Source organism: Cryptococcus depauperatus, chromosome 4, assembly GCF_001720195.1.
Source record: "Cryptococcus depauperatus CBS 7841 chromosome 4, complete sequence".
NCBI lineage: Eukaryota > Fungi > Basidiomycota > Tremellomycetes > Tremellales > Cryptococcaceae > Cryptococcus > Cryptococcus depauperatus.
This window is the reverse complement of record NC_089471.1, coordinates 814,969-838,656: the sequence shown is the minus strand read 5'-3', so window position 1 is coordinate 838,656 and position 23,688 is coordinate 814,969. Positions and strand designations below refer to the sequence as shown.

The 23,688-nt window shown below is 44.7% G+C and overlaps 13 protein-coding genes across 13 annotated transcripts; 6 read left to right on the top strand and 7 right to left on the bottom strand.

Annotated features, from left to right (window-relative positions):
* Positions 1–94: 94 nt before the first annotated feature.
* L203_103630 (uncharacterized protein) lies at positions 95–1,678 on the bottom strand (the record flags this gene model as incomplete). The annotated part of the gene is made up of 7 exons (XM_066213024.1): positions 95–190; positions 241–654; positions 703–1,113; positions 1,169–1,301; positions 1,358–1,464; positions 1,520–1,613; positions 1,665–1,678. The coding sequence occupies 7 exons, from the start codon at positions 1,676–1,678 to the stop codon at positions 95–97; spliced, it is 1,269 nt and encodes a 422-aa protein (XP_066069121.1).
* Positions 1,679–1,927: 249 nt separating this feature from the next.
* Positions 1,928–2,847, bottom strand: L203_103629 (uncharacterized protein; the record flags this gene model as incomplete). Its single annotated transcript, XM_066213023.1, has 4 exons — positions 1,928–2,309; positions 2,358–2,673; positions 2,718–2,777; positions 2,823–2,847. The coding sequence occupies 4 exons, from the start codon at positions 2,845–2,847 to the stop codon at positions 1,928–1,930; spliced, it is 783 nt and encodes a 260-aa protein (XP_066069120.1).
* A 207-nt stretch (positions 2,848–3,054) lies between these two features.
* Positions 3,055–5,289, top strand: L203_103628 (vacuolar protein 8; the record flags this gene model as incomplete). Its single annotated transcript, XM_066213022.1, has 7 exons — positions 3,055–3,439; positions 3,520–3,642; positions 3,691–3,813; positions 3,861–3,983; positions 4,036–4,164; positions 4,211–4,827; positions 4,879–5,289. 7 exons carry the CDS (start codon positions 3,055–3,057, stop codon positions 5,287–5,289), a joined length of 1,911 nt encoding a protein of 636 aa, XP_066069119.1.
* Positions 5,290–5,756: 467 nt separating this feature from the next.
* Positions 5,757–6,955, top strand: L203_103627 (uncharacterized protein; the record flags this gene model as incomplete). Its single annotated transcript, XM_066213021.1, has 6 exons — positions 5,757–5,927; positions 6,009–6,080; positions 6,128–6,243; positions 6,306–6,412; positions 6,465–6,624; positions 6,673–6,955. 6 exons carry the CDS (start codon positions 5,757–5,759, stop codon positions 6,953–6,955), a joined length of 909 nt encoding a protein of 302 aa, XP_066069118.1.
* A 54-nt stretch (positions 6,956–7,009) lies between these two features.
* L203_103626 (uncharacterized protein) lies at positions 7,010–8,314 on the bottom strand (the record flags this gene model as incomplete). Its single annotated transcript, XM_066213020.1, has 3 exons — positions 7,010–7,536; positions 7,585–8,171; positions 8,214–8,314. 3 exons carry the CDS (start codon positions 8,312–8,314, stop codon positions 7,010–7,012), a joined length of 1,215 nt encoding a protein of 404 aa, XP_066069117.1.
* Positions 8,315–8,580: 266 nt separating this feature from the next.
* On the bottom strand, positions 8,581–9,265 carry L203_103625 (uncharacterized protein; the record flags this gene model as incomplete). The annotated part of the gene is made up of 4 exons (XM_066213019.1): positions 8,581–8,787; positions 8,843–8,970; positions 9,022–9,117; positions 9,196–9,265. The coding sequence occupies 4 exons, from the start codon at positions 9,263–9,265 to the stop codon at positions 8,581–8,583; spliced, it is 501 nt and encodes a 166-aa protein (XP_066069116.1).
* Positions 9,266–9,532: 267 nt separating this feature from the next.
* On the top strand, positions 9,533–10,480 carry L203_103624 (uncharacterized protein; the record flags this gene model as incomplete). The annotated part of the gene is made up of 3 exons (XM_066213018.1): positions 9,533–9,800; positions 9,855–10,103; positions 10,158–10,480. The coding sequence occupies 3 exons, from the start codon at positions 9,533–9,535 to the stop codon at positions 10,478–10,480; spliced, it is 840 nt and encodes a 279-aa protein (XP_066069115.1).
* Positions 10,481–10,677: 197 nt separating this feature from the next.
* Positions 10,678–11,484, bottom strand: L203_103623 (succinate dehydrogenase, cytochrome b556 subunit; the record flags this gene model as incomplete). Its single annotated transcript, XM_066213017.1, has 5 exons — positions 10,678–10,766; positions 10,888–11,131; positions 11,179–11,284; positions 11,334–11,379; positions 11,427–11,484. 5 exons carry the CDS (start codon positions 11,482–11,484, stop codon positions 10,678–10,680), a joined length of 543 nt encoding a protein of 180 aa, XP_066069114.1.
* A 182-nt stretch (positions 11,485–11,666) lies between these two features.
* L203_103622 (uncharacterized protein) lies at positions 11,667–12,975 on the bottom strand (the record flags this gene model as incomplete). The annotated part of the gene is made up of 6 exons (XM_066213016.1): positions 11,667–11,734; positions 11,779–11,995; positions 12,044–12,520; positions 12,575–12,824; positions 12,885–12,910; positions 12,964–12,975. 6 exons carry the CDS (start codon positions 12,973–12,975, stop codon positions 11,667–11,669), a joined length of 1,050 nt encoding a protein of 349 aa, XP_066069113.1.
* A 238-nt stretch (positions 12,976–13,213) lies between these two features.
* Positions 13,214–13,888, top strand: L203_103621 (uncharacterized protein; the record flags this gene model as incomplete). The annotated part of the gene is made up of 3 exons (XM_066213015.1): positions 13,214–13,409; positions 13,499–13,697; positions 13,756–13,888. 3 exons carry the CDS (start codon positions 13,214–13,216, stop codon positions 13,886–13,888), a joined length of 528 nt encoding a protein of 175 aa, XP_066069112.1.
* Positions 13,889–14,040: 152 nt separating this feature from the next.
* L203_103620 (uncharacterized protein) lies at positions 14,041–19,074 on the bottom strand (the record flags this gene model as incomplete). Its single annotated transcript, XM_066213014.1, has 14 exons — positions 14,041–14,271; positions 14,318–14,479; positions 14,528–14,708; positions 14,761–14,820; positions 14,880–15,424; positions 15,482–15,687; positions 15,740–15,754; positions 15,802–17,757; positions 17,803–18,192; positions 18,244–18,304; positions 18,349–18,533; positions 18,582–18,696; positions 18,747–19,003; positions 19,047–19,074. The coding sequence occupies 14 exons, from the start codon at positions 19,072–19,074 to the stop codon at positions 14,041–14,043; spliced, it is 4,392 nt and encodes a 1,463-aa protein (XP_066069111.1).
* Positions 19,075–19,375: 301 nt separating this feature from the next.
* L203_103619 (uncharacterized protein) lies at positions 19,376–21,086 on the top strand (the record flags this gene model as incomplete). Its single annotated transcript, XM_066213013.1, has 4 exons — positions 19,376–19,673; positions 19,720–19,889; positions 19,939–20,030; positions 20,078–21,086. The coding sequence occupies 4 exons, from the start codon at positions 19,376–19,378 to the stop codon at positions 21,084–21,086; spliced, it is 1,569 nt and encodes a 522-aa protein (XP_066069110.1).
* Positions 21,087–21,299: 213 nt separating this feature from the next.
* On the top strand, positions 21,300–23,273 carry L203_103618 (uncharacterized protein; the record flags this gene model as incomplete). The annotated part of the gene is made up of 7 exons (XM_066213012.1): positions 21,300–21,644; positions 21,714–22,222; positions 22,276–22,360; positions 22,411–22,513; positions 22,571–22,922; positions 22,968–23,081; positions 23,132–23,273. The coding sequence occupies 7 exons, from the start codon at positions 21,300–21,302 to the stop codon at positions 23,271–23,273; spliced, it is 1,650 nt and encodes a 549-aa protein (XP_066069109.1).
* Between the last annotated feature and the right edge of the window lie 415 nt (positions 23,274–23,688).

Below are 23,688 nucleotides of genomic sequence, written 5' to 3'. Positions count from 1 at the left end.
TGGGACCTGATTTATGTGATCTTTGAAGATACACATGAATTAAAATATTTCAAGAGACGTAATGTATACTTAACACTATACGCAGATGCAGGCATTACTCAGATACAAAAGAAGCCTCGTTGAAAATCCATCCCTTAACAGGAATGACCTCCTCGTCGAGAGTGACTTGCAAGGTCGCAGGATTGTGATACTATACTTGTGTCGGTCTTGGAATTCCCTTAGTGATAGGAGAGGACTCACTTGATAGATAAATGGCTTGGTACCAGTAACGGCCGCTAGACCTTTCCTGATCACATACGGAATTTCGGCTAACACATCTACCTTTTCAATCAAACCACCTTCATGCAGCACTTTACCCTGCTTCTCCACTGCAACCTTTGCAGATATTCTTCCTTGCCCATCACGCCTGTCCCCTTCCCAAATGAACTCAATCGCACCAGGAACATGGTAACCAGTTTCAGAATCCTTGACAGGATTAATATGCATAGCCGAAGAGATGTCTTTGGAAGGAATTGGGTACGGAGACTCGGAAGTGGGCGGAACATGGGTTTGGCCAGTCACAAGGAAAGCGTTGGGGGATGTTTTGGTGGAGTAGATAGCACCAAAGTTAACCTTGGTTCGACCAGATTTGCTACCCTTGGGTCCATATTCATCCTAACAAGTCAATCAATATTGTACGGCACATAAGAAGAATTGACTCACAATGGTTTCGAATTCCATTTGGATGGCCCTGACGCTTCCCAGCTTTGCATCCTCCTCTCCAGGCGCGGTTGTAAAGAATCCAAAATTCCATCTGCTTGCGACGAGATTAGGTCTCATGCCCTGAATAGCATGCACAAACATGGCTTCTCCCTTGACGTCTACTATTTGCCCGTCTAGGACCAGTGAACCAGAACTGTAAACCAGAGGATGGAAGCGGTGAATCACATGGCCGTCTTTCTTGGCTTTGTCTTTGCCAAAAATGGAGTAGCCGCCCTCAGGTCCGGAACCAAGCTTGAAACCGGGAGCCTCGGAAGGTTTGTTCAATTCGATAGAGATCTGAACGTCCTTATCAAGAGAAGCGGTAATGGTGTATTTTTCAGAGGTGTCATGAGAGCCAGAGTGTTTGATAACCTGCATGGATAAGTTGGTTTGAGTTGTCAACCTGATGTGACAAGGAACTACTGACAAATTGATCAGATGTGCAGTTTTGTCGGTCGAATTTGGCATTGGAAGCATTGACAGACTTCCAAACAGTCTTTTTGGTGGTGGGGTTGTAATATTTGAAGGTCATCTGGGTAGTGGCTGGAATTAAAAACACGCTACAGTTTATCGCATACTGTATCAGCGTTCATTCCGATTATTGAACCAGACATACCCGAGGTACGACCAAATAACTTGTACCATCACAACGCTGCCGTCCGCGAGGACAGTGTACCAGACTTGAGTTTCAGTCTGAAAGCCAGCATTACTGGTGTTGACCCACTATCACCCTACATATCAGCATCACTTCAATCCCAGAATCGCATGTAAAGCCCACAGCAGTGTCATCACTTGTGAGCTCGCCGAACCCAGAGTGATACGACGTCGCAGGCCAAAAGTTTGTTGCGCCAGCATCGCTAGACTTTGAGGGGCTACATGCACGACTGTCAGAATAGAAGCATAGGTCAATGAGAAATACTAACCCAAACCAAGACATGCTTGTTGTATACGAAAAAAACTTAAAAAGATGAACAAATAAAAGGAGAAATGAAATAATGATTTTATTTTTCCATCAATAAAAATACAAATGCAGCGCAATTCCGTCATACTCCCATGTGGTGGCACATACATCACAAATACTATACATGACTATAAATTCTATAACAAGATGCCAGTCAAGCACATTTCACTTCTGTTGACTTCAGTGGCTATGCTCGTATCATTTTTGCCATTAGTATCGCCCTTGTTAAGGAGATCTTGAGCGGGAGAGTCTTCTGTTGGACCGTGGACGGTCATCGTATCTTTGGTCATTGGCCCTATCCCATTCAGTCCTTTTCCGTTCTTTATTTCCTTGGTCTCGCCGTCGTTCTCCATATCGATCGTCCCAATCTGTATCTCTATGAGGCACTCTTTCGTCATGATCTTCTCGGCCGCGATCCTTATGCCGATAACCTCTATCGCGCTCAATATCCTCCCTGTAATGATATCGTTGAGCCCCGCCATGCTGTCGTTCGCGATCAGAATCGTCGTTACGTCTTGTTTCCAAACGCTGGTGTTTACGACGTTCCTTTTCCTCACGTTTTATTTCCTTTTCAGCTCTTTTCAATGCACGCTGTTCTTTACGAAGACTGTAAAGCGTGAGCCTAGAGCACGCCTTATCGGATCAAAGACCTCACGCTTTTTCTCTCTTTCTCTCCTCCTTCTCCAGTTTGGAAATTTCGTCGTCCTTTTCGCTCTTTTTGACAGGAATGTCATTCGCACCCGTTCCTAGCCCATCTCCTCCACCTTCTGCATCTTTCTTTGGTACAGCATATCCCAAAGCTGCGGCCAATGCATCTTCCTCCTGCTGTTTCAACCTCTTGATTTCCTCAGCCCTTTCCCTGGCAGCCTTGGCTGTATCGTTTTCGTCCACATCACGATTATACCAATGGACGTCCTTGTGCTTCGTCCAGCGGCCTACAGGCGCATTGATAGAGTGACCAAGATAGTTTTCTGTAGCCAATATAAGACTTTTATCACCAAAAGCCACGACTTGCCTCTGTGTTTATCGTTCGCAACGGCTGACCATCGAAAGTCACCTTGTCCACCACGGTTGCCTATAATAAATTAATAAATGCACCATGGACAATTTTAAAACCCACCTCCTCTTATAGGACCGTCGTACATAATATATACATGGAATAGAATTTAGCAATTCCATTTTATTAAGGCAAATACGCGCCACGCGTATATAAGTCCGTCATTTGATCCCGTTGTTTGTGTAGGGGATTCTATTACGTAACATTTCTTCTTTGGTAAGGCTCGGGTAACTGCTTTTAATCGCTGTAATTTCAATTCTCCTTTATCCTTTATAATCCTTTTGAAGAAAGCGAAATGGGCCAGGCAAGCAGCTGCTGTCGTCCCCGGAGGAAGAACGCCTACGAGCCACTGTTACTGGAGGCAGAGAGGGAGGCTGTGGCAGATTTGCTGCAGTACTTAGAGAGTAAGTCACTTGGCAACAACTTTGCTGACATCTATGTAGACCGCTCGTCTACAAACTTTTTCGCAGGTGCACCACTTGTCGCTCTCACTACTCTGTCATTCTCGGAGAATGTGGATTTGCAGCGTTCTGCAGCACTTGCCTTTGCGGAGATCACAGAAAAGGAAGTCCGTGAAGTTGGCAGGGATACACTTGATCCTGTGCTCTATCTCTTGAGTAGTCATGACCCAGAAGTTCAGAGAGCTGCAAGCGCGGCGTTAGGAAACTTGGCGGTTAATGGTGCGTTTAGCGCTTTGCTTTTGGCTATGTTGCGGGTATGTGCTATAGACGCGGTTTTGCTGATGGTTATGAATATATAGCGGAAAACAAGCTTCTGGTTGTATCTTTAGGTGGATTGGAGCCGCTTATCCGGCAAATGCTCAGTCCAAACGTTGAGGTACAATGCAATGCTGTTGGATGCATAACCAACCTTGCTACACATGGTACGTTCATCGCGTTCTATGCTGGTGTGTCTAATATATCTCAATCAGACGAAAACAAGACACAAATTGCCAAGTCTGGTGCTCTAGTGCCGCTTACTCGCCTGGCAAAGTCAAAGGATATGAGGGTCCAGAGAAATGCGACTGGAGCTCTACTAAATATGACTCACTCTGGTAGGCCGCCAGTGGGTAAACCGTCCTGTTTCTGATGTAGCGTGTAGATGAGAATCGTCAACAGCTGGTTGCTGCGGGAGCGATTCCTGTCCTTGTTAGCCTTCTTAACTCCCCAGACACTGACGTCCAGTACTATTGCACCACCGCCTTGAGCAATATTGCTGTTGATGGTAAGTACAAAGGTACTTTAACCCGAGTTACAATAATATTAACAGAATATAGCCGCCAACCGGAAAAAGCTTGCCCAGACTGAGCCCAAACTAGTTCAAAGCCTTGTTCAGCTCATGGACAGCCAAAGTCTGAAAGTTCAATGTCAAGCTGCTCTTGCCTTGCGTAATCTGGCTAGTGACAGTAAGCCTCCCTTTCTAGCTTCTGATACCATCTGATATGCGTTTAGGCAAGTACCAACTGGAGATTGTCAAGTTTAACGGTCTCAAACCTCTGCTTCGACTCTTGCATTCGTCATATTTGCCCCTCATTCTTTCTGCCGCCGCTTGTGTTCGCAATGTCTCTATTCATCCCGCTAATGAATCCCCCATCATTGAGTCCGGATTCCTCCAGCCTCTCATTGAGCTTTTGTCCTTTGATGAAAACGAAGAGGTCCAGTGTCATGCCATCTCGACACTAAGGAACTTGGCGGCTAGCAGCGAGAAGAACAAAGGCGCCATTGTTGAGGCGGGCGCAGTGGAAAAAATCAAGAGTTTGGTGCTGACAGTTCCTTTGGCTGTCCAAAGTGAGATGACTGCTTGTGTCGCTGTTCTTGCTCTTAGCGATGACCTCAAGCCCCAATTACTTGAGATGGGAATATGTGAAGTATTGATTCCATTGACCAACTCTCCCAGTATAGAGGTCCAGGGCAATTCTGCTGCTGCATTAGGAAACCTTTCTTCAAAAGCTGCAGAAGATTATGCCCCATTTAACGCAGTTTGGAACAAGCCTGACGGAGGGTTGCATGCCTACCTTGTAAGGTTCTTGAGTAGCGCCGACATAACATTCCAACATATTGCTGTCTGGGTAAGCCGTTATTTTTGGTGCAGCGGTAGGCTTCTCTGACTATCAATTCAGACCATCGTTCAACTCCTTGAAGCTGAAGATGAGCAACTTACCAACAATATTCGTTCTTCCCCTATTCTCATCTCCTCTATCCGTCAACTAGCTCAATCTCCTCCACCATCTCGCGCTGGCGGTATTGTCAACCGTCGAGATCCTAATGAGCCCTCATCATCAGAAGATGAGTTTGAGGATGGCCTCACCGATCAAGAGGGCGAGGGCGAGATTGTGAGCTTGGCGAGGAGGATTCTTGATCTTACAGAAGTAGGGGAGGAGGGAGATATGTTTGAAGATAGAGGAAGGCCAGTCCCCGGGAATGCTAATCAGCATCCACAGCCGACAGGGAGCCAGGCCGGCAGTCTAGGTTCTGAACACGCTGCTTTGAGGGCAAGCGTGCACCGGGCTCTTAGTGGTGGTGGTCGTTGAGATCTAGAAGAGCAAAGTTTGATGGCGGCCTAATTCAAAGTCGCAAAAAAACACTCTTGTCGATTGGCCTTTTAACTTCAGCGGTAATAGGAGTATGTCGCGTGCGCGAAAAGAAGAAACGTATATAAAGCTTCCATTTCTGACGGATGGTATCAGCAAAAGTAATGTATGTATAGCAAGGCATGTTTTCAACTAGCGTTCTCCTTGACACTTTTATCTCTTTGCTTTCCCTTCAAATTATTTCTCTGCTCTATAACAAGTACTTTATGACTCTGCTATTCACTTGTCCAGATGCATGGTATTGACCAACAAATAGCACTTTGGTTGAGCTGCCTCCACTTTTCTAGTTCTTATGACGTCAAGTTATTTTTGTGGACGTCAAGTTAAAATCTGCATTACAAAAGTTTCAACTATTCATCTCTTTCAAGATATAAAGAAACAGCTGAAAATAACCTGCCCAACGCATCATGATACCACCCAGTCATTTCTTTCCAGCTCTTCTCACATTCCATCTCTTTCCCCTCCATGCTCCCATCACCCTCTTTGGTCTCGACGCACCATTTGGAAGGTTTAGTGACCATAATAGCAGACTAAATATCAATGGCAATCTGGCTTGGTCACTTATGGAGCTCGTTTCGGTATGTGATTGTGTAATGGCTCAGGCAGAAGCACAGAATACATATTGAGCTGCAGAGGAGAGTTAATGATATAACTCGTAGCCTATAACATTTATAACCACCCTATTCAAAAACAATCACCCACCGTTGAACTTGTCCTCTCATATTCTTGCAGTGAGGCTACTCTGTTGATGCTGAAGATGATTGACTAAAAGAGCAAGGGCTTGTATCTCTTCCATTACGCTCATCGAGCCATCATCTCTCCTCTAGTTTTGTCGCCAAAGAGATCCCCGTTGCATCTCGCTGTACCCCTCGCAGCTATAATTTTCAACTTTTTGTAAGGGACCTTTGTTTCTGTCTTGACTCCATCTCGTAAAGGCGTGAGACTGATGATGGTAGGAATGGGTATTTGCTAGCTCTGGGACTCGCCTTTTACCCTGTTAAAGAGCCTGGATGGACATTTTACCTCTGTATAGTTGGTTGGGCTATTGGCTTCTTTGGTAACGGTAAGCAGTCGCCAACAGCATCCGATATCATGCTCTAACTCTGGTGTTTAAGTATACCATGACGAAATCCTAAACGACCTTCGTAGACCTCGAGATCGACGATTGATCCTTGCCGACTTGCCAGAAGACAAGGATACTGACGCAGGGCGATATAAGATTCCTCGAGGATGCCTGTTTGAATTTGTTTCGTTTCCAAACTATCTTTGCGAATGGTATGCTTGTTGATCTTTGTCGAGTTGGGACTGACAAGAAGAGAGCAGGTTGGAATGGGCTGCCTGGTCCCTTGCGGCCAACCCTTGTCCATTTATCGCCCTACCGCCGTTCTCTTCGCTCCTCCTCACCACCGGTCCTACACATACATTTTTATCAATACTCTCGCAGATATATTGGCCCAAGAATCTTTTAGCCCCAAGTTGGACCTTTGTGCTAGCAGAAGTCGCTTCCATGTTGCCGAGGGCTATCAGAGGACATGAGTGGTACAAAAAAAAGTTTGGAGACAAGTACCCAAAAGAGAGGAAGGCTGTCATTCCTGGAATTCTATAACTGAACACAGTATTAGCGTATGAGATTTTGGAGTGGCAAATATTACATTTGGTGCTACATCTTAACGATGACAGGGGCATATTCTCCTTCTTCTAAATCTTTATCCTCAACTCTATGTCCTAGCTCATCTACATCCCATTCCCACCTTTTCCACGCTGAATCTCTCAATCTATCCCATGTTTGTTTCAATGTCTGCCGTTCAGACTCTTTCCATTGAACATCTTGGTCTGTCTTAGTACCCCATATAGCAAACCCGAGATTCTTGCGCAATGATTCAAGTTGATCAAGGAAAAAGACGTCCATTTCTGGTAATTCTGTTTCAAAAGCTCCGTCTGGTAATGCCTCTAAATGAGTTCGTACTATATTGATTACTTCTCTAAAAAAATTCTTGATCTCTGTTCCCACGGAAGCATTGGGATTGTTGATGGGTGGGGGCAGGAAAGTAGAGGGGGAGATGAGAAAAGAAGAAGAATGACAGAATAGAGTCAGAATGTGTTTATACTTTATCAAGCACGAGTACGAGGATAGGTGCAGTAACAAGATAAAAGACAGCTGGAGATGTGCTAACAGCTGTCTTGGCTCTACCCTTTGTATTAGCACATCATCTATGCCTCATACACAAAACCAACCTCTATGCAGTTGATTTGCAATAACATGCCCCAACAACCAACTCTTATCCCTGGAGAACCTAGTTACCTCTTCGCCAACTGCGCCTTCCCTCCAACTCCTCTTCAAATCAAATCTCGCAAATTTCAACGTCTTGTACCCCGCCTCTTGGATTTCACTCTTCTTCTTCATCTCATCCAACTTATCTCGCATATCTTTTGCAAGAGAATCCTCATCTTGACCCGAAACCGGCATCATTCCATCCACCCTCCCATCCGCTCCAAGCACAGAACTGAGGACAGAAGGGGTCAGATACGATATAAGAGCTTTCCATGCGTCTACGCCTTGAAAAGGGTACGGAGCGAGCTCCTTGTCTAGCGTTTTGAGGCTTTCGTCTGAAATGGTCGAAGCATCAGCTGGCACGTCTACGTTCTCATGATCTTGTACATAGTCGAGAATATATCTTTCTTTTGGCGCAAAGTCGCGAAGGATTGCTCGACGAATAGGGATAACAGAGGGCCCAGCAGTGGAAGATGGCGGAGACCAGGATACTAGGTGAATTCCAGGAGGAAGAAACTTGATACCAGAAAACTTTTTGACAATGTGTACGCTACCGGCCATGAGCTTGTCTGTATGCAGCAGCAAGACTTACATTCCATCTATGCCAAACTCGCTGCCTTCTGGCAAATCTCTGAGAATGAGGAAGCCGCCTACTTCCCATAATGTTTTGGCTTGATTCTGGTTCAATTCCATAATTGTTTGTTGCAAGTTGTAAATATGTAAATGTGAATAAAAGATATAAAAAATAACAGAATTATTTTATAATTAATGACCGTCGGGCAATTGAGTTAAATTGAAAAATTATTAAGAAAACAAATCTCTTTTCATTTTATTTCTCAAGTTGATTATATTATCCATAGAGGATGCAAGACCTAGCTACTCAGATGTACAAATAAAAGCAGCGTCCATTATAAGAATACGAGTATGACATTACATATCATAAACCACCTAGAACCATGTCACGAAAGCGAAGGTTTCGTGCTGAGACTGTCACTTTCTACCTCGCTATCGCTCTCGCTGCTACTACTCTCGCTTGAGCTTCCCTTACCACTGCTAGTCTCTCTATCTGAATCTCTTTGTAATCCTTCCGGGACTTTAGTCTCTACCACAGGTCCCATATCTCCACTTGGGTTCTGTGGCGCATCAAACACTCCCAATTCCAGGTTCTATCGGTCGTTAGCCACTTCATTGGTTGAGAGGTTCCCAAGGGCATGGACTGACCATTGCAATGTATTGCTCTTCTTGATCATTTTCCATATTGACTGAATTTGGATCTCGCAGTGCCTGGGCCAAAAGCTCATCGTTGGATTTTTGCATCCGAGGTAGAAAGGCTCGAACCCTTGAAAGCACTGAATGGGAGAGTGAACATCACGCAGAGGGGTTTTGGAGAACCGACATACCATCACTTTCTGGAAGAGCTTGAGGGCGGCCAGATAATGGGTTGATAGGTGATGTTTGTTGGGGTATACTTTTCGAGATATTCGTCATGAGCGATCCTATAGTTGGCGAACGTTTAGTTTTACATACGATTTTATAAGCTACAAGAGGCTTGTAGTTATAGATTCAAGACATACCAAGTCGTGTTTTACGATCCTCTGGAGACTCAATATCGAGACGTTCTCTGTTTGTATTGTTCCCAGACATCTCCACCAGCTCAAAATTAATGGATCAAGACTTGAAAACCTTAGTAGTCGATTCTAAATAGTTTTATGAACAAAACAAGTGATACGAAATAGTAGATGTAAATGAAGAATAAATATATAAAAATACGAAAACTTGAGAAAAGTGAACGACCTCCACTTTTTGCCTCCACTTTTTAAAAACTCTTATAACAAACCATTATCTTTTTTAATTTTAAACTCTTTTATCATTAGTATCCTAATGCTTTCTACATGAGGAAGTCACAAGGATATGGCTCTCCTATCCATCAGACGAGCCTGCTCATTGTTATCACTCACTCCTTCCCACTTACGGACACACCTGTCGACCTATCCGGTACTTCCCCTCCATCTCCCTTCTCTGATCTCTTCATGGCGAGCGTTGAGTAGTTGGCGTTTGGAAGATGGACTGCAAGAAGTGAGAGAGAAAGTGGGAGAAACCAAAATAGCAGAGGTAGAATTGGGCAAAAAAGGAAGAGGGTATCTACATCATGAATGGCAAAAAATTCATATGCCTTTTGGTGCGTCTCGATGAAGTTGTTTGAGTAATCTAGCGCTGATATGATAATCACAAGGGTTGTTTCTGGACGCATTTATACTAGGGCTCGTTCCCTCCTCTTCACCATTATCTCAACTTCCTGTCGCCTACCTTGCCCAGTCTGACTTGCTCGATTCAACGCCTGCTTTGTTAGAGGACGTTTCGCCTTTGCCGCACTTTTATGTTGCCAAAGAAGGCAGCTTATATAGACGCACGATATGGATTGGACCTCAAGGGAGCTTCACACCGTTTCACAAAGACCCGTATATAGGAATCTACTCTCAAAGTAGGTCTGAGTAGAAAATGTCCAACAAGATGGAGCTGATTTCGTGTACAAAAGTTGTGGGAAACAAGATATTCCATATCCTGCCGCCGAATGCTTCACCATACCTCGACCTTTCATCTATTCCCCAGCACGCCAATACCTCCCAAATACCAATACCCGTTTCTCGCATCCTATCACAATGCTCTGATGATCTTCATGATTTACCACTCCATATCCTCGAGAAATGTAGAGAAAAATTAGCCAATGCGTTCGATATGCCTGGCGCTTGTCAAGTAGAGTTGTCAGCCGGAGAATCACTGTTGATACCTGAGGGATGGTGGCATGCCGCAGAAGGGGTTGAAGGGCCAGGAGTAGGCGTAGGTGCTTGGTTCAGGTAGTTTTATACAGGCGTACTATTATTTTGGTGTTTCCATCAGATAATTCTCTGGTTGTGATTGATCTTTTTGCATCCTTATTGTAGAAAATACAGAGGGCACAGCATATCCAAATATGCCATCGTTCCATTGCTATCCAAGAGTCACTCGAGATGAAACCATGCATCCCTTGTATCAACAACGCCACAAAAACCAACTGGCTAGACAAAGAATGCGAGGTAGATGGAAGAGATAGCGGAGGCAGCGATAACGGCGTAACCAGTTGTGTAAACTCGCTTGATGCTGAGACCTATATATGTATGAGCACAAATCGACAACACCTCGCCTCTTATCACAGTCTTAAGCGTATGCGTCTCTTGGGTTCAATTTCCAATCCCCCAGACTCGTGCGACTTTGAACTGGATGCTTACCCTTTCCAATATCCCAACTCAAATGCCGCAAACCGTTCAACCCATGAAAGGTAAATGGAACAGCAAACAAAAACTTCAAGCCGCCCTTGAGCCATACAGGCAAGTCGTGCACGAGTTGGACAAGATGAGCAGAGTCAATCACAGGGAATACCGGGTGGAGGAGGTAAGCAATCGCGGAGAGATAGAGCGTGCCAGAAAGGGCAACACCAGTTATACGGTTCAAGCTGGAAAGCACCCAAGTTACCTAAAGAACCCTCAGCCGCCAAACCGACACATGAACTGCCCACTCACTTGAGGCTGGTAGATGTCGAGGTGAGGTGAGGTGGGTCGGCAGTGCCTCTGCGAGTTGAGGAGTGTGACGCTCTCAGCTTCCGACAGTGGTTCAGTAGAGGCAAACCTATGTCATATGAGCCTTGATGTTGTATAACCTGTTTCGGTTGACCTACCGTCGCTGGGCCAGCATGAGACCGGGCATGGAGCGAAGGACAGAGGCTACAAGTGATCAGCGGAAAGATGTAGAGAGCGAGCAGTAGACACACGAGTAGCATGTTTAGTAGTGGACCGAGTGAGGAGGTTGCGAGCGATGTTGAATTGCATGATGGATAGTGACTTGAAGTGAAATATAAAAACAAAAACAAAATGATTCTCAAAAAATAAGTAAAGACGACGGGAGTAATTCTTCTTTCGCTTATTCGCCAGCCATTTCTAAGAATATTCAAATCCGACTTTTTCCGATTGAATGTATGCATATATTGTACAGCTGAGAAGTCCATTCTACTCTATATGCTTTTCTCATCGAGCCAGTCGAGGAATTGAGGAGTGAAGTAAGTCAGAATGATGCTCGCCCCTGCTCATGGTCAGTCGCCGAATGGTGAGTAATCTGTCACATACCAGCTCGTATCATGCTTTCGATAGTCTCAAATGCCATACCCTTTAGATCGTAGATACCTTTTTCTGCGCCGGCAACAATCATTGCATATTCTCCAGAAACTTGGTAACACGCTGTGGGATGATCGGGAGCATATTGCGCACAATCAGATATAATATCGAGGTAAGGCAAGGCAGGTTTGACCATGAGAATATCGGCGCCCTCGGTAGCATCCCGTTGCTACATACATCAGCGTCTCCTCTTGACATTGTAAGCGATGTGACCTACTATGGCTCGCCTGGCCAAGCTTCGAGCGTTGGGAGGGAATTGGTAGCACTTTCTGTTTCCAAAAGAAGGAGCACTCCCAGCTGCATCTCTGAAAGGCTCATATAGCCCGCTGGCGAATTTTGCGGAATAGCTCATCAATGCGCATCTGTTGGCCAGCCCAGCATGCATTAACCCCAATTTGATGGCTCTTATTCTTCCGTCCATCATGTCACTAGGGGCCACACAGTGAGCGCCGGCTTTGGCATATGCGATAGCAATTTCTGCAATTCTTTGTGCTGAGGCTTCAGCGTCAAGTGTAGGGCTGTTGGAATGGGCGGGGTTGGGAAGGCTGGAGAGAACGCCACAATGACCATGGGAGGTATACTCGCACAGACAAACGTCTACGCAAAGCATTAGATTGGGGAAAAGCTTCGTCAGACGCTTCAATGCTTGAATGACGGGTGTCTTTTCGTCGTCGGCAGCACTTCCTCGAGGATCCTGATATTTGTCAGTTATAACATCTCTAGTCATTCTTGAAATCAATTGACACACCTTTTCCATCGCCATTGGCACACCAAACAAGATGACGCTTTTTAACCCCTTCTCCACTAATGGCTTCAGAAACCCTTCAAGTCGATTGATGCCCCATCGCTTCTGACCTGGAAGCGATTCTATAATTTGTTCTGCATCTGGGTCGTCCGAGATGAACATTGGATAGATGAGCATATCTTTTGTCAGATTTCGCCCATTAGATTGCCATGTCCGCAGTGTAGGGTGATGAATACCTCCATGGAGGATCGATCTTGAAGACTATAGATGAGTCTAGAGTTTTGATTCTTGATATAGGTTGTTCAAGACTTACGAAATGTCGAGAGGAGGAGCTCGGAACTGGACCAGCGTTAATGAAAAGTCTTCAAAGCTTGACTATAACGCGAACAAACCTGATTAGACATATTGATTGGACAATCCAATCTTTTTTTTTGAAGTTACTTTTGGAAGAAAAATGTAGATACTTTTTGGAGAAACAAAAGTAAAAATGAAGCTCAAAAGATCAGACGATAAATATCCAACTTTCCCACGGTGGACAGTGAGCGGAGTCAAATTGGGATCACCTTTGATATCGCTATTATAAACAACCCAGCTTCATTTGCTTTTTGACTCTTGTTTTTCAACTTGCTCGTCAAGGTAGATATGCCAACAGGACAGCCACAAGGAATAGGGTCGTCCCAGGCGTCCATAGTTATCGAAGCTGGCCCTTCAACACAACAACAGGACGGGCGTCCAGTGACAACGCTGAGATTACGAGGTGGTCCTGTGACGGACCGCAGAGTTGTATGGAGTGAAGAGACAATTGACAATGAAGGTATGGGCAAGAAGAAATCAAAGGGTATGTTATCTATGGCTACATTGGGTCCATGGCTCGTCTCGAGCGAGTAACTTGGTCTGGCTTTTGATTGCTAACAATTCCAAAATCAGTCTGCTGTATTTACCACAAACCTCGGGCTTTTGACGAATCATCAGAAGAATCATCTTCAGATAAATCGGGATCAGAAAGAGATGCTTTGAATCATAGAAGATCCAACGGACACAAGGCTCATCGGTTGCGGGATGGTGCTGTCACTGTAGAAGAGGAAAATTCTGAATCTGAAGGTGGAGCCGGCGATGGTCGTGCACGGTTTGTTGTTGACCATTAATAACTTGATAAAAGCTGTATACTGACCTTGGTTTCAAAGGCCTCCAAAGAAATCGCGCCAACATCGCCATAATCATAAATGTGACCATTTACGACCCAGCACCAAACCCAACAAATACGATGTTGCTCCTAATGAATCTGTCAAGGGTAAAGAGAAGAACTCTACGCCTTGATCACGAAATTTGACAGCTATCATAGTCAAACATTCTTGCACCTCATTTGTAGTAGTATACTTTTCATTACTTGCATGATGCCACATGTCGCATCTGGCATGTCAATCAACGTATCGTAATCTCATGCAATTACTCTATAGTCATCCAAACGTCTATAATACACCAACTCTGCCTTGCTCTTCCTTTTGCTCCTCAATTCCCATGATCAGATACTTTATGCCCAAGTCAAGCCATTCTTGTTGCTCTGCCGTCAATTTTCTGCCTCGGAATCTTTGAGACATGGCTTGGGCAAACTGCTCCCGGATGTGTTTAATTGCGATACTCAATTTAGGCTGGATGTGATACTTGATTTTTCGGTCAAGGATGAGCGAGGAGGCTGAAACCTGAAAGTAAATCAGCATATACCTTTCTGGATCATGGCCGCCTCACTTTGAAATCTGCGATATCGCCGCCCAACAAAGCCAACGATATGTTTTCCACGGGTCCAACTTCCCATGCATACAACCTCTTTGAATGCATAATCGTAAAGTAGATCAAGTAATTCGACTCAAATTCATTATATGGTAACTTGAAGTTGACAGAACTTGGGTGCTAAGCCCCTATCAGCGCAATTACAAATAATACGGTCAGACAGCTCACAATGACTACCGATTGCTGATTACTTATCGTCTTCATAGAGCCAGACTCATCAAGTACAAGAAGCTTGGGATATAATCCTGCCACGAGTGCAGCGTTCAGTACATTGAAGTTCTCGCCATTGGTGTTTAGCTCAGGAGGGATAGGAACAAAATGCGTTTGGACACCTCGGGAAAAACGACTCCTTGAAGACTGGTATTAGCTGAGGACAAAGGCAGGGTTGTATCGCGACTAACTGGCTTATCGCTTGACGTTGTGTAGGATTCACATTCACAAATGATGAATCGATGAGATATCTGTGGAATCAGATTCATCAGACAAAATGCCTTTTGTTCTCTGGAGTTAGTACACTTACGCTAGCAGCTGCTGGCGAAGTTCTTCAATCTGCTGTAAATTCCGCAAAGAGACAAAGTTTTTTCTACAAAATGTTTGAACAAAGCGTGGGTTATCGGAAGCCTTCCTCCAGCTCATGAATACATTCGCGATTGTCAAAAAGTCACTATTGCCAACCGCAAAACTTTGTTTAGCAGCTCTAGCTTGTGATTCAAATCCAAAAGGTGTTACAAATGGACTCTTGGAATTTAGCGTTGCTGCCACTGTGAGAGCCGGGTCGAGACAACCAAGCATTGTAGCCACCAGTAAGAATTTGCTCAAATGCACGTCCATGGGCAGTTTTGATAATAGCTTGCCAAGAGGTGTAATGTCTTCATACAGCGTAAGAGCTTTCACTTCGACGAGTGACGCAACGGCGCGCTGGATATTAATTGATGATGGAGGGTCGAGAGCCTGTAGGAGGACCGACTCTATGGTTTTCCCCAAGGGAGCTCTGAGGATTTTGATACGCAGTGCAAGATCTTGGAGGGAAAGACGAAGCATTTCTGGTACGGGATACTCAGAAAGCTGTAGTTCGATTTAGCATCTTGTCATCCAATCGCTAGCAAAAGACAAACGACTTGCCTGAGTGTCATGTTTAGCTTTGGTAAAAAGATGGAAAGCAAGACCTTCCTGTACTCGACCTGCTCGACCTCGTCTTTGTTTGGCATTGCTTCGAGCGACGTATGTTTCGACAAAGCGCGACATTTGTCGTTTTTCATCATATCTCATTTCTCGCTGCTTGCCACTATCAATAACACATGTCACGTCTGGAATTGTAACACCAGTTTCTGTATTCTTGTTAGTTCTCCTTCTGCCTACAGAGAGAGCAATCATGCATACCCGCAATGTTAGTGGCTGTTATAATTGTTAGCGCCCGTTTACCAAAGCGACAAAACACTTGCATATAACGATCTTTCTTACACCCTTTGGGGGCTTCACAAACACTGCACTCTGACCTTCATTAGATATACTCGAGTGCAGAGGCCACACGACGAAATATTGGCTTCCAAATTGAGGATGAGCTAATAGCATGTCATTCAGTTTGCGGATTTCAGCCAAACCAGGCATGAATATCAAGATTGCTTGCGAAAAAGGGATGAATTCTGTGCTCTTATAGCAGATCTTTTCCAGCAAACAGACGATAAGATCATAAGGGATATGCCGAGAGTCGAGAAGATTGATAGTGTTGACAGTCTCCGAGCAATATTTGGTAGATGAAAGTTTCGCAGGATCCATTGTCAAATTGTCATTATCGTCTTCTGGATCGGAGTCGGATTTTGTCCCTTCCTCATTCCACTCTATTAACTGGTTCGCAGATTTGAATTTTCTTCCTCTAATGGCATAAGGCGATGACTCGTCAATATGCCACTTGACGAGCTCCACAGCATCTTCCAGATAATTAACTTGGACAGGGAACGTTCGACCTGGAACACACATAACAGGACATCCGCCAAAATAGTTTGAGATCTTTTCCGCGTCAACAGTAGCAGACATGAGTACGACTTTCAAGTCTTTTCTGATCTCGCAGATGTTCTTCAAAACGATGAGAAGGAAATCGGACTCGATAGAACGCTCGTGCACTTCGTCAACAATGATATGAGTAATTTCATCAAATGCTGTTCCTTTTGAGTTTCCAGAAGAGCCTGACTCAAGCATGCGTAGGGCAATACCGTTTGTGACAAAAGATAAACGAGTGTTGGTTGACACTTTGGATTCCAATCGGATACTATAGCCGATGAGGGAACGAGACGTACCGACAGCACCAGGGTCATCCCCAAGCTCTTGAGATACTCTTTGAGCAAGCGAGATAGCGCTGATTCGTCTGGGTTCTGTGACGATAATCTTGCAAGACTTGCCCTGCGACAATTGGTCTTCAAGAATGAAAGAAGGCAACTGAGTGGATTTACCACAACCGGTTTCGCCACTGAAGACCATTATCTGATTGGCATCCAGTGTAGCGATAATTTGATCTCTAAAGGATGCAATAGGTAGGGCATTTCGTTGCTGAAGCATTATGCGATAGGATGCAGAGTCTTGTCTCTTGAGGAATTCGTTTTGAAGTTTTTGATTATATACATTTATTCTTTCTTGTATCTTGTTGTCTTGGCCAAGTGGAGTGGCATTCCCCAATGATTTGGATCTTTCTACCTTTTCAACAGGCTTTTCAACCGCCTTCTTGTCCCATAGCTCTTTTATAATTTTCCAGATACATCGTCGCGATTCGTCCTCATGTTCCTTTCGTTTAGCTTTCGTTTCTTCCCATAACTCCCTATAAGCGGGAGGCATCGTCCGCCAGTTGACTCCTGTCAAAACCTTTTCCGCCTCCAAATCCGATAGGGCAAGGGTGGACACATAGTTTTCAGCCTCTTGCATATTCTCACAAGCAATATCTTCCATTTTCCACACTTTTCTCTTCCCCTCCCATCTTATCTCCAGGCCACTTCTGGCTGCACGACTAGTTCCTGACAAGTTAACGAAAAAAATGGCAACTCGTTTTGTTTGTTTGTTTAAAATCGCCTTGAGTATATTTTTCGGTATTGTGGCTGCAGAAGATAGTAATTTAGGAATAGGCATCGGACGCACAAACAAAGTAGACTTTTCTGATGATGTATCTACTTTGGAAGTAGACGAGGGCTCAGGCTCGTCCAGCATGCCATTGAACAGACCTCCTTCGCTATCATTTTCCGATTGATTGGAAACATCCTCATCTGTGTTTGCAACCTTGTCTTCTTCAGCAACTTCGCGGACAATGGACTCGGGCTCTGACTTTGCCGCCTTATCTTGGATCGAGGCATTTCTGAATTTATCCACAACAGCTGAGACATCTCTTTGATTTTTGAGTACTTTGAGCAATGCGTCTTTCCGCCAATCAGTGTCAAGGTCTTGTGGTTACAAATACGTACCGGCAGCTTTCCTATTAAAGATATATTCTTTTTCAATCTTGCCAATTTTCTCTTTTAAGCTTCTCACCTCTGGTGTCTCTAATACTGGGATTGATTTACTCTTTTTGCCTTTTTTCCCTCCGCCAGTAGCCAAACGTATATTATCGAGCTCTAGCTGAAATTTTGCCCACTGCTGATGTATATTGGACCCGTCATCATCATTGGAATCAGTATCGGAATCAGATTGTGAGAGAGAATGGAACATTGTTGATGGGGCTACAGGTATTTGGGCGGGGTTTGTGAGAACATTCGAAGAGGATTGTTTCTCTACATTTGTATCTGTTGGCGGAGGGACGCATTCAACAGGCGCAGGCACAAGTGTTTCCGGCTGGGATTCAGAAACCTCACATTCTGTAAGGATTGTGTCAGTCAACAAGTTGGATACACGGTTAATGGATTTACCTTCTTTCTTTGTGAATTCTCCTTGTTGCAGGCACTCATCTTCACTGACATGAAGCCACATCTACTCAATGTCAGATATATACGAGAGCTATACTCCAAACTCACCCATTCAATTGCCTCTTCCCATCCACCGCCTTCCTTGATGCCCTCAAGTATGCACTGGTGTATTCGTTCATTACCAAAGCCTAGCCGTTGAAGTACTTGGTATGTAATGAAAAATCGCAACAGACCTTTCTCAGTCTCAGCTGCCGATAATGACGGGAATGTCTTGATTGGCCCATGAGGAGAATCTGACGTAGGGAATCAGACACAAGCGCTCACTATCCGAATATTCCCACCTAATGAGGCTGCCTTTTCGGCTCCTAACGCCATCTCCAGTGCCTCATCTCGAAGGTTTTTGTCAAACATAACATCCGGGAAAGACGACGCCAAACGACGATCCAGCTCAATACCCTAAGACATTTTTTAGCAAACTTCTCAGGCCTATTCAAACCCGTCCCTACCTTGATTATACGTGTCACTTCTTTTTCACCTTTTTCTTGCAACCTGTCAACAAGGGTCTGAAGGGCATTCTGCTCCAAGACTTCATCATCGTCCCATTCTGCCGCCTTCTCTTCACCATTAGGATCCTTGGCGTCAGTTAAGTCCTCTTTAAGAGCCTCCTCAGGTCCTTGCTCTTCGTCCTTGGGTCCGCTTTCTGCTATAGATGGCGTAGGCTTCTTAGACGACATCGATGTTGTTGCAAAACCCCTCTGAACGGCTATCTTAGTTAGCCTCAGCCTCTTATACCTGAAAGCTCTTACGCTTCAGAGACAACTTTTTCTTTCCCATTTTGCCTGTCAAGGTTTAAAATAAATGACAAGTCAAAACTAAATACAAGAGGAGAATGAAAAAAAAGTCTTTATGCGGGTCCCCGCATTTTCGATTCCAACGGAAGTTTGTCAGCTATATCTGAGCAATTTACCTTTCTCAAAATTAGATTATATTTTCTTTAAAAAGATTTTGCAACTACAACTATTCAAAGTTACTTCAAAATGTCTAAATAGGTTGTTAAGCAACACACTCGACAGTGGCCAGCAACTATCAAGTCTCTTATACCATCCACTATCAGTCACGCCATTCGCCACTGGTCATGCCGAAGCGCAAGTTGAATCCCTACGAGGCTCTACGTGTTCAGCCATTACCACTGTCATCGCTTGATGCAGCATTGGACTTGTTGGTTTGCGAGACATTCTCTCGCTTGGATTCAATTACAAATAAGTTTGAGACCTGTGCTGGCGTAAAACTGCACGATGGGGTGGTTAAAACGAGATGGGAGGAAGCAGTCAAGCGGTATTTTGTGATGAAGAGCATGGATGAGCTGACATGCGGCGCAAAGAAGCTTGAGATGAAGGAAATTGAAAAGGATGAAGAAATGAAGGATGATCCGGGTTTGTCTGCTCAGGATGTGCTTACCTTGAGGCTGATGTCGTCCAGGCGAATCTAAAACCGATGCAAAAGGTAGACCTCTGCCGAGCCCTTATCCGGGAGCCATCGCAGTCCACGCGATGAACAACGAAGAGGAAGCGGAGTGGCGAAAATGGGATCCAAAGAGAGGAGACGTCGTTGTGGTTGATACCGCTGAAGATGGCATTTGGCCCGGAAAGGTATGAAATGTTATTCTCTCGGGGTGATTTTGATGCTTAACCACCCAAGATTATCGAGAAAAAAGTGTTTTTCCAGGGCAGAACCGTACCGAGAGGAAATCATTTCTTTCCTGTCCGAATCTACAACGAAAAAATTCAGCCGTAAGTGTAGAGACAAAAGATTTGAATCGTGGACTCAAGATATACAGTATGATAGCAATAAAATCACGTCTTGTGCCATTTCACATGAGACCCGATCCTCCTCTTCTGGCCTCTCCCGCCTTACTGAGTGCATATCACCATGCGGCTAATCCTTCAACATTTGATATGCTTGCCTCTGCGCGTGAAAGTCTAGCTGCGCATAATCGACTTCATCCGGGGGTAACCGGCGAAGATAACAAAGCAAAATTCCGAGCAGAGAAAGATACTTGGAACAAGCAAGTTAACTGGGTCATGAACGAGCGAAGGATCGAAAAACTGCGTGCAACTACTGAAGAGAGAGAGAGACGGCTTCGAGAGGTAGTGGTATCCACAACGCCCCGCATTCTTGAAGAAACCACCAATTCGTGTGCTGATCAGGCTGGCCAACTGTTTGGTTGTCCAAAAAAGCGACGTCCAAATATACCCGACAACTTCAAAGATAAAACTGGACCAACACTACAAATCTCTGGTCCGGATACCTCTTTCCCTATGCCCCGCACACCGCCAAGAACAGGTTTACCTTTCGTGGCTTCGTTGATCAAAACTTCTCTGTCAAACTCCAGCAGATCTAATTCGCCAAGAAGAACACCCACGAGAAGCAACAAACGACGTTCTCTCACGGGATTAGGTGAATTAAGTCCTGCTTCTCGTAGGACTTACACGCCACCAAGAATACTACCCTCTGGAGATGAAACTGCCCCCCTCAGTTTTGGCGGTGGCTTGAGTCTCCCACCAGAGGTCAAAGGCGCCACGTTTGACTTTGTCAGCCCCCTGTATCCGGCCAAGACAGATAGACTTCCATTAGGAATGGAAGACCCAAACCAACCCGCTCTCTCAAGGCCAAACATGAGCCGAAGTGGCAGCTTAGGGATTGTGAGAGAGGAAGAAGAGGAAGAGGGCTGGACAGCTGTTCAAAGAAAAGATAGAAGGGCTGGTTCCGAACCCTTGAAGCACAGTAAAGATCAATCCGAGATCACCGATCCAAAAGGTGCAAATCACGAAGATATGGAGCTCTGATAATAAACATTTCGTTACATGTATGTATGCGATTATAGATTATACAATGCGTCAAAGAACCAGGGAAGTCAGAAAAACAACTTTTCTATTCATTTTCGCAGACCTTTTATCGTTTTGTGCCTCCACCGGGAGACTGTCAGTTTATTTTTTTTGTAAACAAAATATGAACAAGTTTTTGAAACTTCATATATGCTCAAATTATTTCAACGTACCATGAACACCTCAACTCAAAGACCCATAGTAGCCGTGATTGGTACTACAGGTGTCGGAAAATCTCAGCTTGCTATTTCATTAGCCCAGTCACTTGCATCTACAAGCACAACTAACCCTTTGAGTTCACATCTCAACTCTACAAGAACAGAGGCTTTTGTTGCAGGGTATCCAGCTATCGTCTTGTCTGCTGACTCTATGCAGCTCTACAAAGGGCTTGATGTGATAACCAACAAGGTAACAAAGGAAGAAATGGGAGGAGTCGAACATTGGGGTTTAGACATTGTCCGTCCAGGACAAGATAGAAGCTGGGAAGTTGGGAAATGGTGTACTGAAGCAGACAAAAAGGTAAGGTTTGGCATGGCGTTTTGTGTAGAGCTGATTTTTACATTCTTGATCTGATTCAATCTCTGATAGATTTCGACATTACCAGAGAGCGTTTTACCCATTATCTGCGGAGGTACTCATTATTTTATCCAGCACTTTCTCTTCCCTCCTCCTGAATTATCGCTTGAACGCACTGAAGAATCCCATAATACTGATTCTCTTGCTATTCGATGGATTCCACCTGGCCCAAGGCCGGTTGTTCCTCCTGATCTTAGCCCAGAATTAGATGCACTTTTGAATTCCTTTTGGCTTCCCAAACCCATCTGGCCTTTCGTTGCCAATGTATCCAGTTTCTCAAGCGATGAGGATGTGGCAGGAACTTTTGGAAAAAGTCGGTCTACAGATAGGGAAGACGGCCATTTACTCAGTTTGTTTCACCTGTTGGAAGCTGTGGATCCTCAAGAGGCGAAAAGATGGCATTGGCGCGATGGTAGGAAAGTCCGAAGGAGCTTAGAGAGATGGTGGGAAAGAGGAGGCCCGGTACCGAGAGAAAAGGAAAGAAAAGACGATTCTGTCAATCAAAAGGGAAGGAGAGCGAGGTGAATTGTACGAAATGACTCAAGATTGATTGACTGATGCTATACTGAATCAGATTTCGCACGTTGATCTTTTGGGTTTATGAGCCTCTTGAGACACTACGGCCACGCTTAGACGCAAGGGTTGACAGAATGGTTGAAGTAATTATCTCAATTTATCCTTGCTATGAACCACAACTGATTTCTTGAAGAATGGCTTACTAAGAGAAATTTCTGAGCTCAGAGACATAGCACGCAAAGCTTGCGGAACTTCTGACGCAATTGATCATACAGAAGGAATTTTTCAGTCTATTGGTAAGCCAATGATGACCTTGTATTTTTTTTGCTTGCCATTGATGATATGCCATACAGGCTACAAAGAATTTTCCGCCCTTCCTCTTCCTCAACACGATCCTCAATCGCATCCTTTATACCAGGTTATGCTGGAACGCACCAAGGTATCCACTCACCAATACGCTAAATCGCAATTGAAATGGATAAAAAAACAGATTCTGCCAACAGTGCGAGAAGCCCGTTCTTTGGGGGGCAAGGTAGAGGTATATGTTGTGCCTAGTGGACGAGCTGGTGTAACACCGGCAATTGACATCTTGCAAAAATTCCTCAGAAACGGAGCGTTACCGCAAAGTTATGAGGTAGGCTGTGACGACGCTCAATCATTGTTAGAGTGCTTGGAGAGAGGCACAAAAGTACCTAATACTGCAGAGTAAGTTGTCCTCTGGGTGAAGAGCGATGCCGACGCTTGACGCAGTCGGCAAGACATCAACGCACGCAGAGATTGTAAAATCTGCTCGACGCCTGGACAGCCTTATTCGGTTTTACAAAGAGAATGGGCACAACATATTAAAACCCGTCAGCATAAACGGTACGTCTTGACATCGTTTTGACGGTTTGCTTTTCTCACGTTAAATCCAGATTTGCAAATGCAAACAAGATTGATAAAACTACTTGGATAGCTGCGCAAAAGGCAAAAGGGGAAAGCAAAAGGGCAGAAAGAGAGAGGCTGAAGCAATTGTTGAAGATAGACGAGGTTGGTAAACCCCGACTAGAAGCGTAGCTTGTCGATACCTTATCGTTGGCTCGCTACGCTACTTCTCAAACTGGCATGTTCTGGGTGTTGCCTCTCAAACATCGTGTACGTGGAGTCAGCTGGGTTTGAAAACGTCAATGCCTTCAGCAAACACAAAATGGCTAAATATACATGGGATAACTCAACAAGCGGCTCGGCCACCTTTATCCATATTACTTACCTATGCCTCATACTCATACAAACCAACGAAATAGGTTTCCTCTAGCTGCGAAATGTTCGTCAGTCCTTTCGCCATTTATGTTGAGAAACCATTGAGCATTTGATTCAAGTACCCTCAAGACGAGCGTTAATGGCTGCTCAAGGCACTAGGGTAATGCACATCTAGGTTTGGTAATATACTGCTGCCACAACTGAGATGGGGAATGTACAACTTTTATCCATT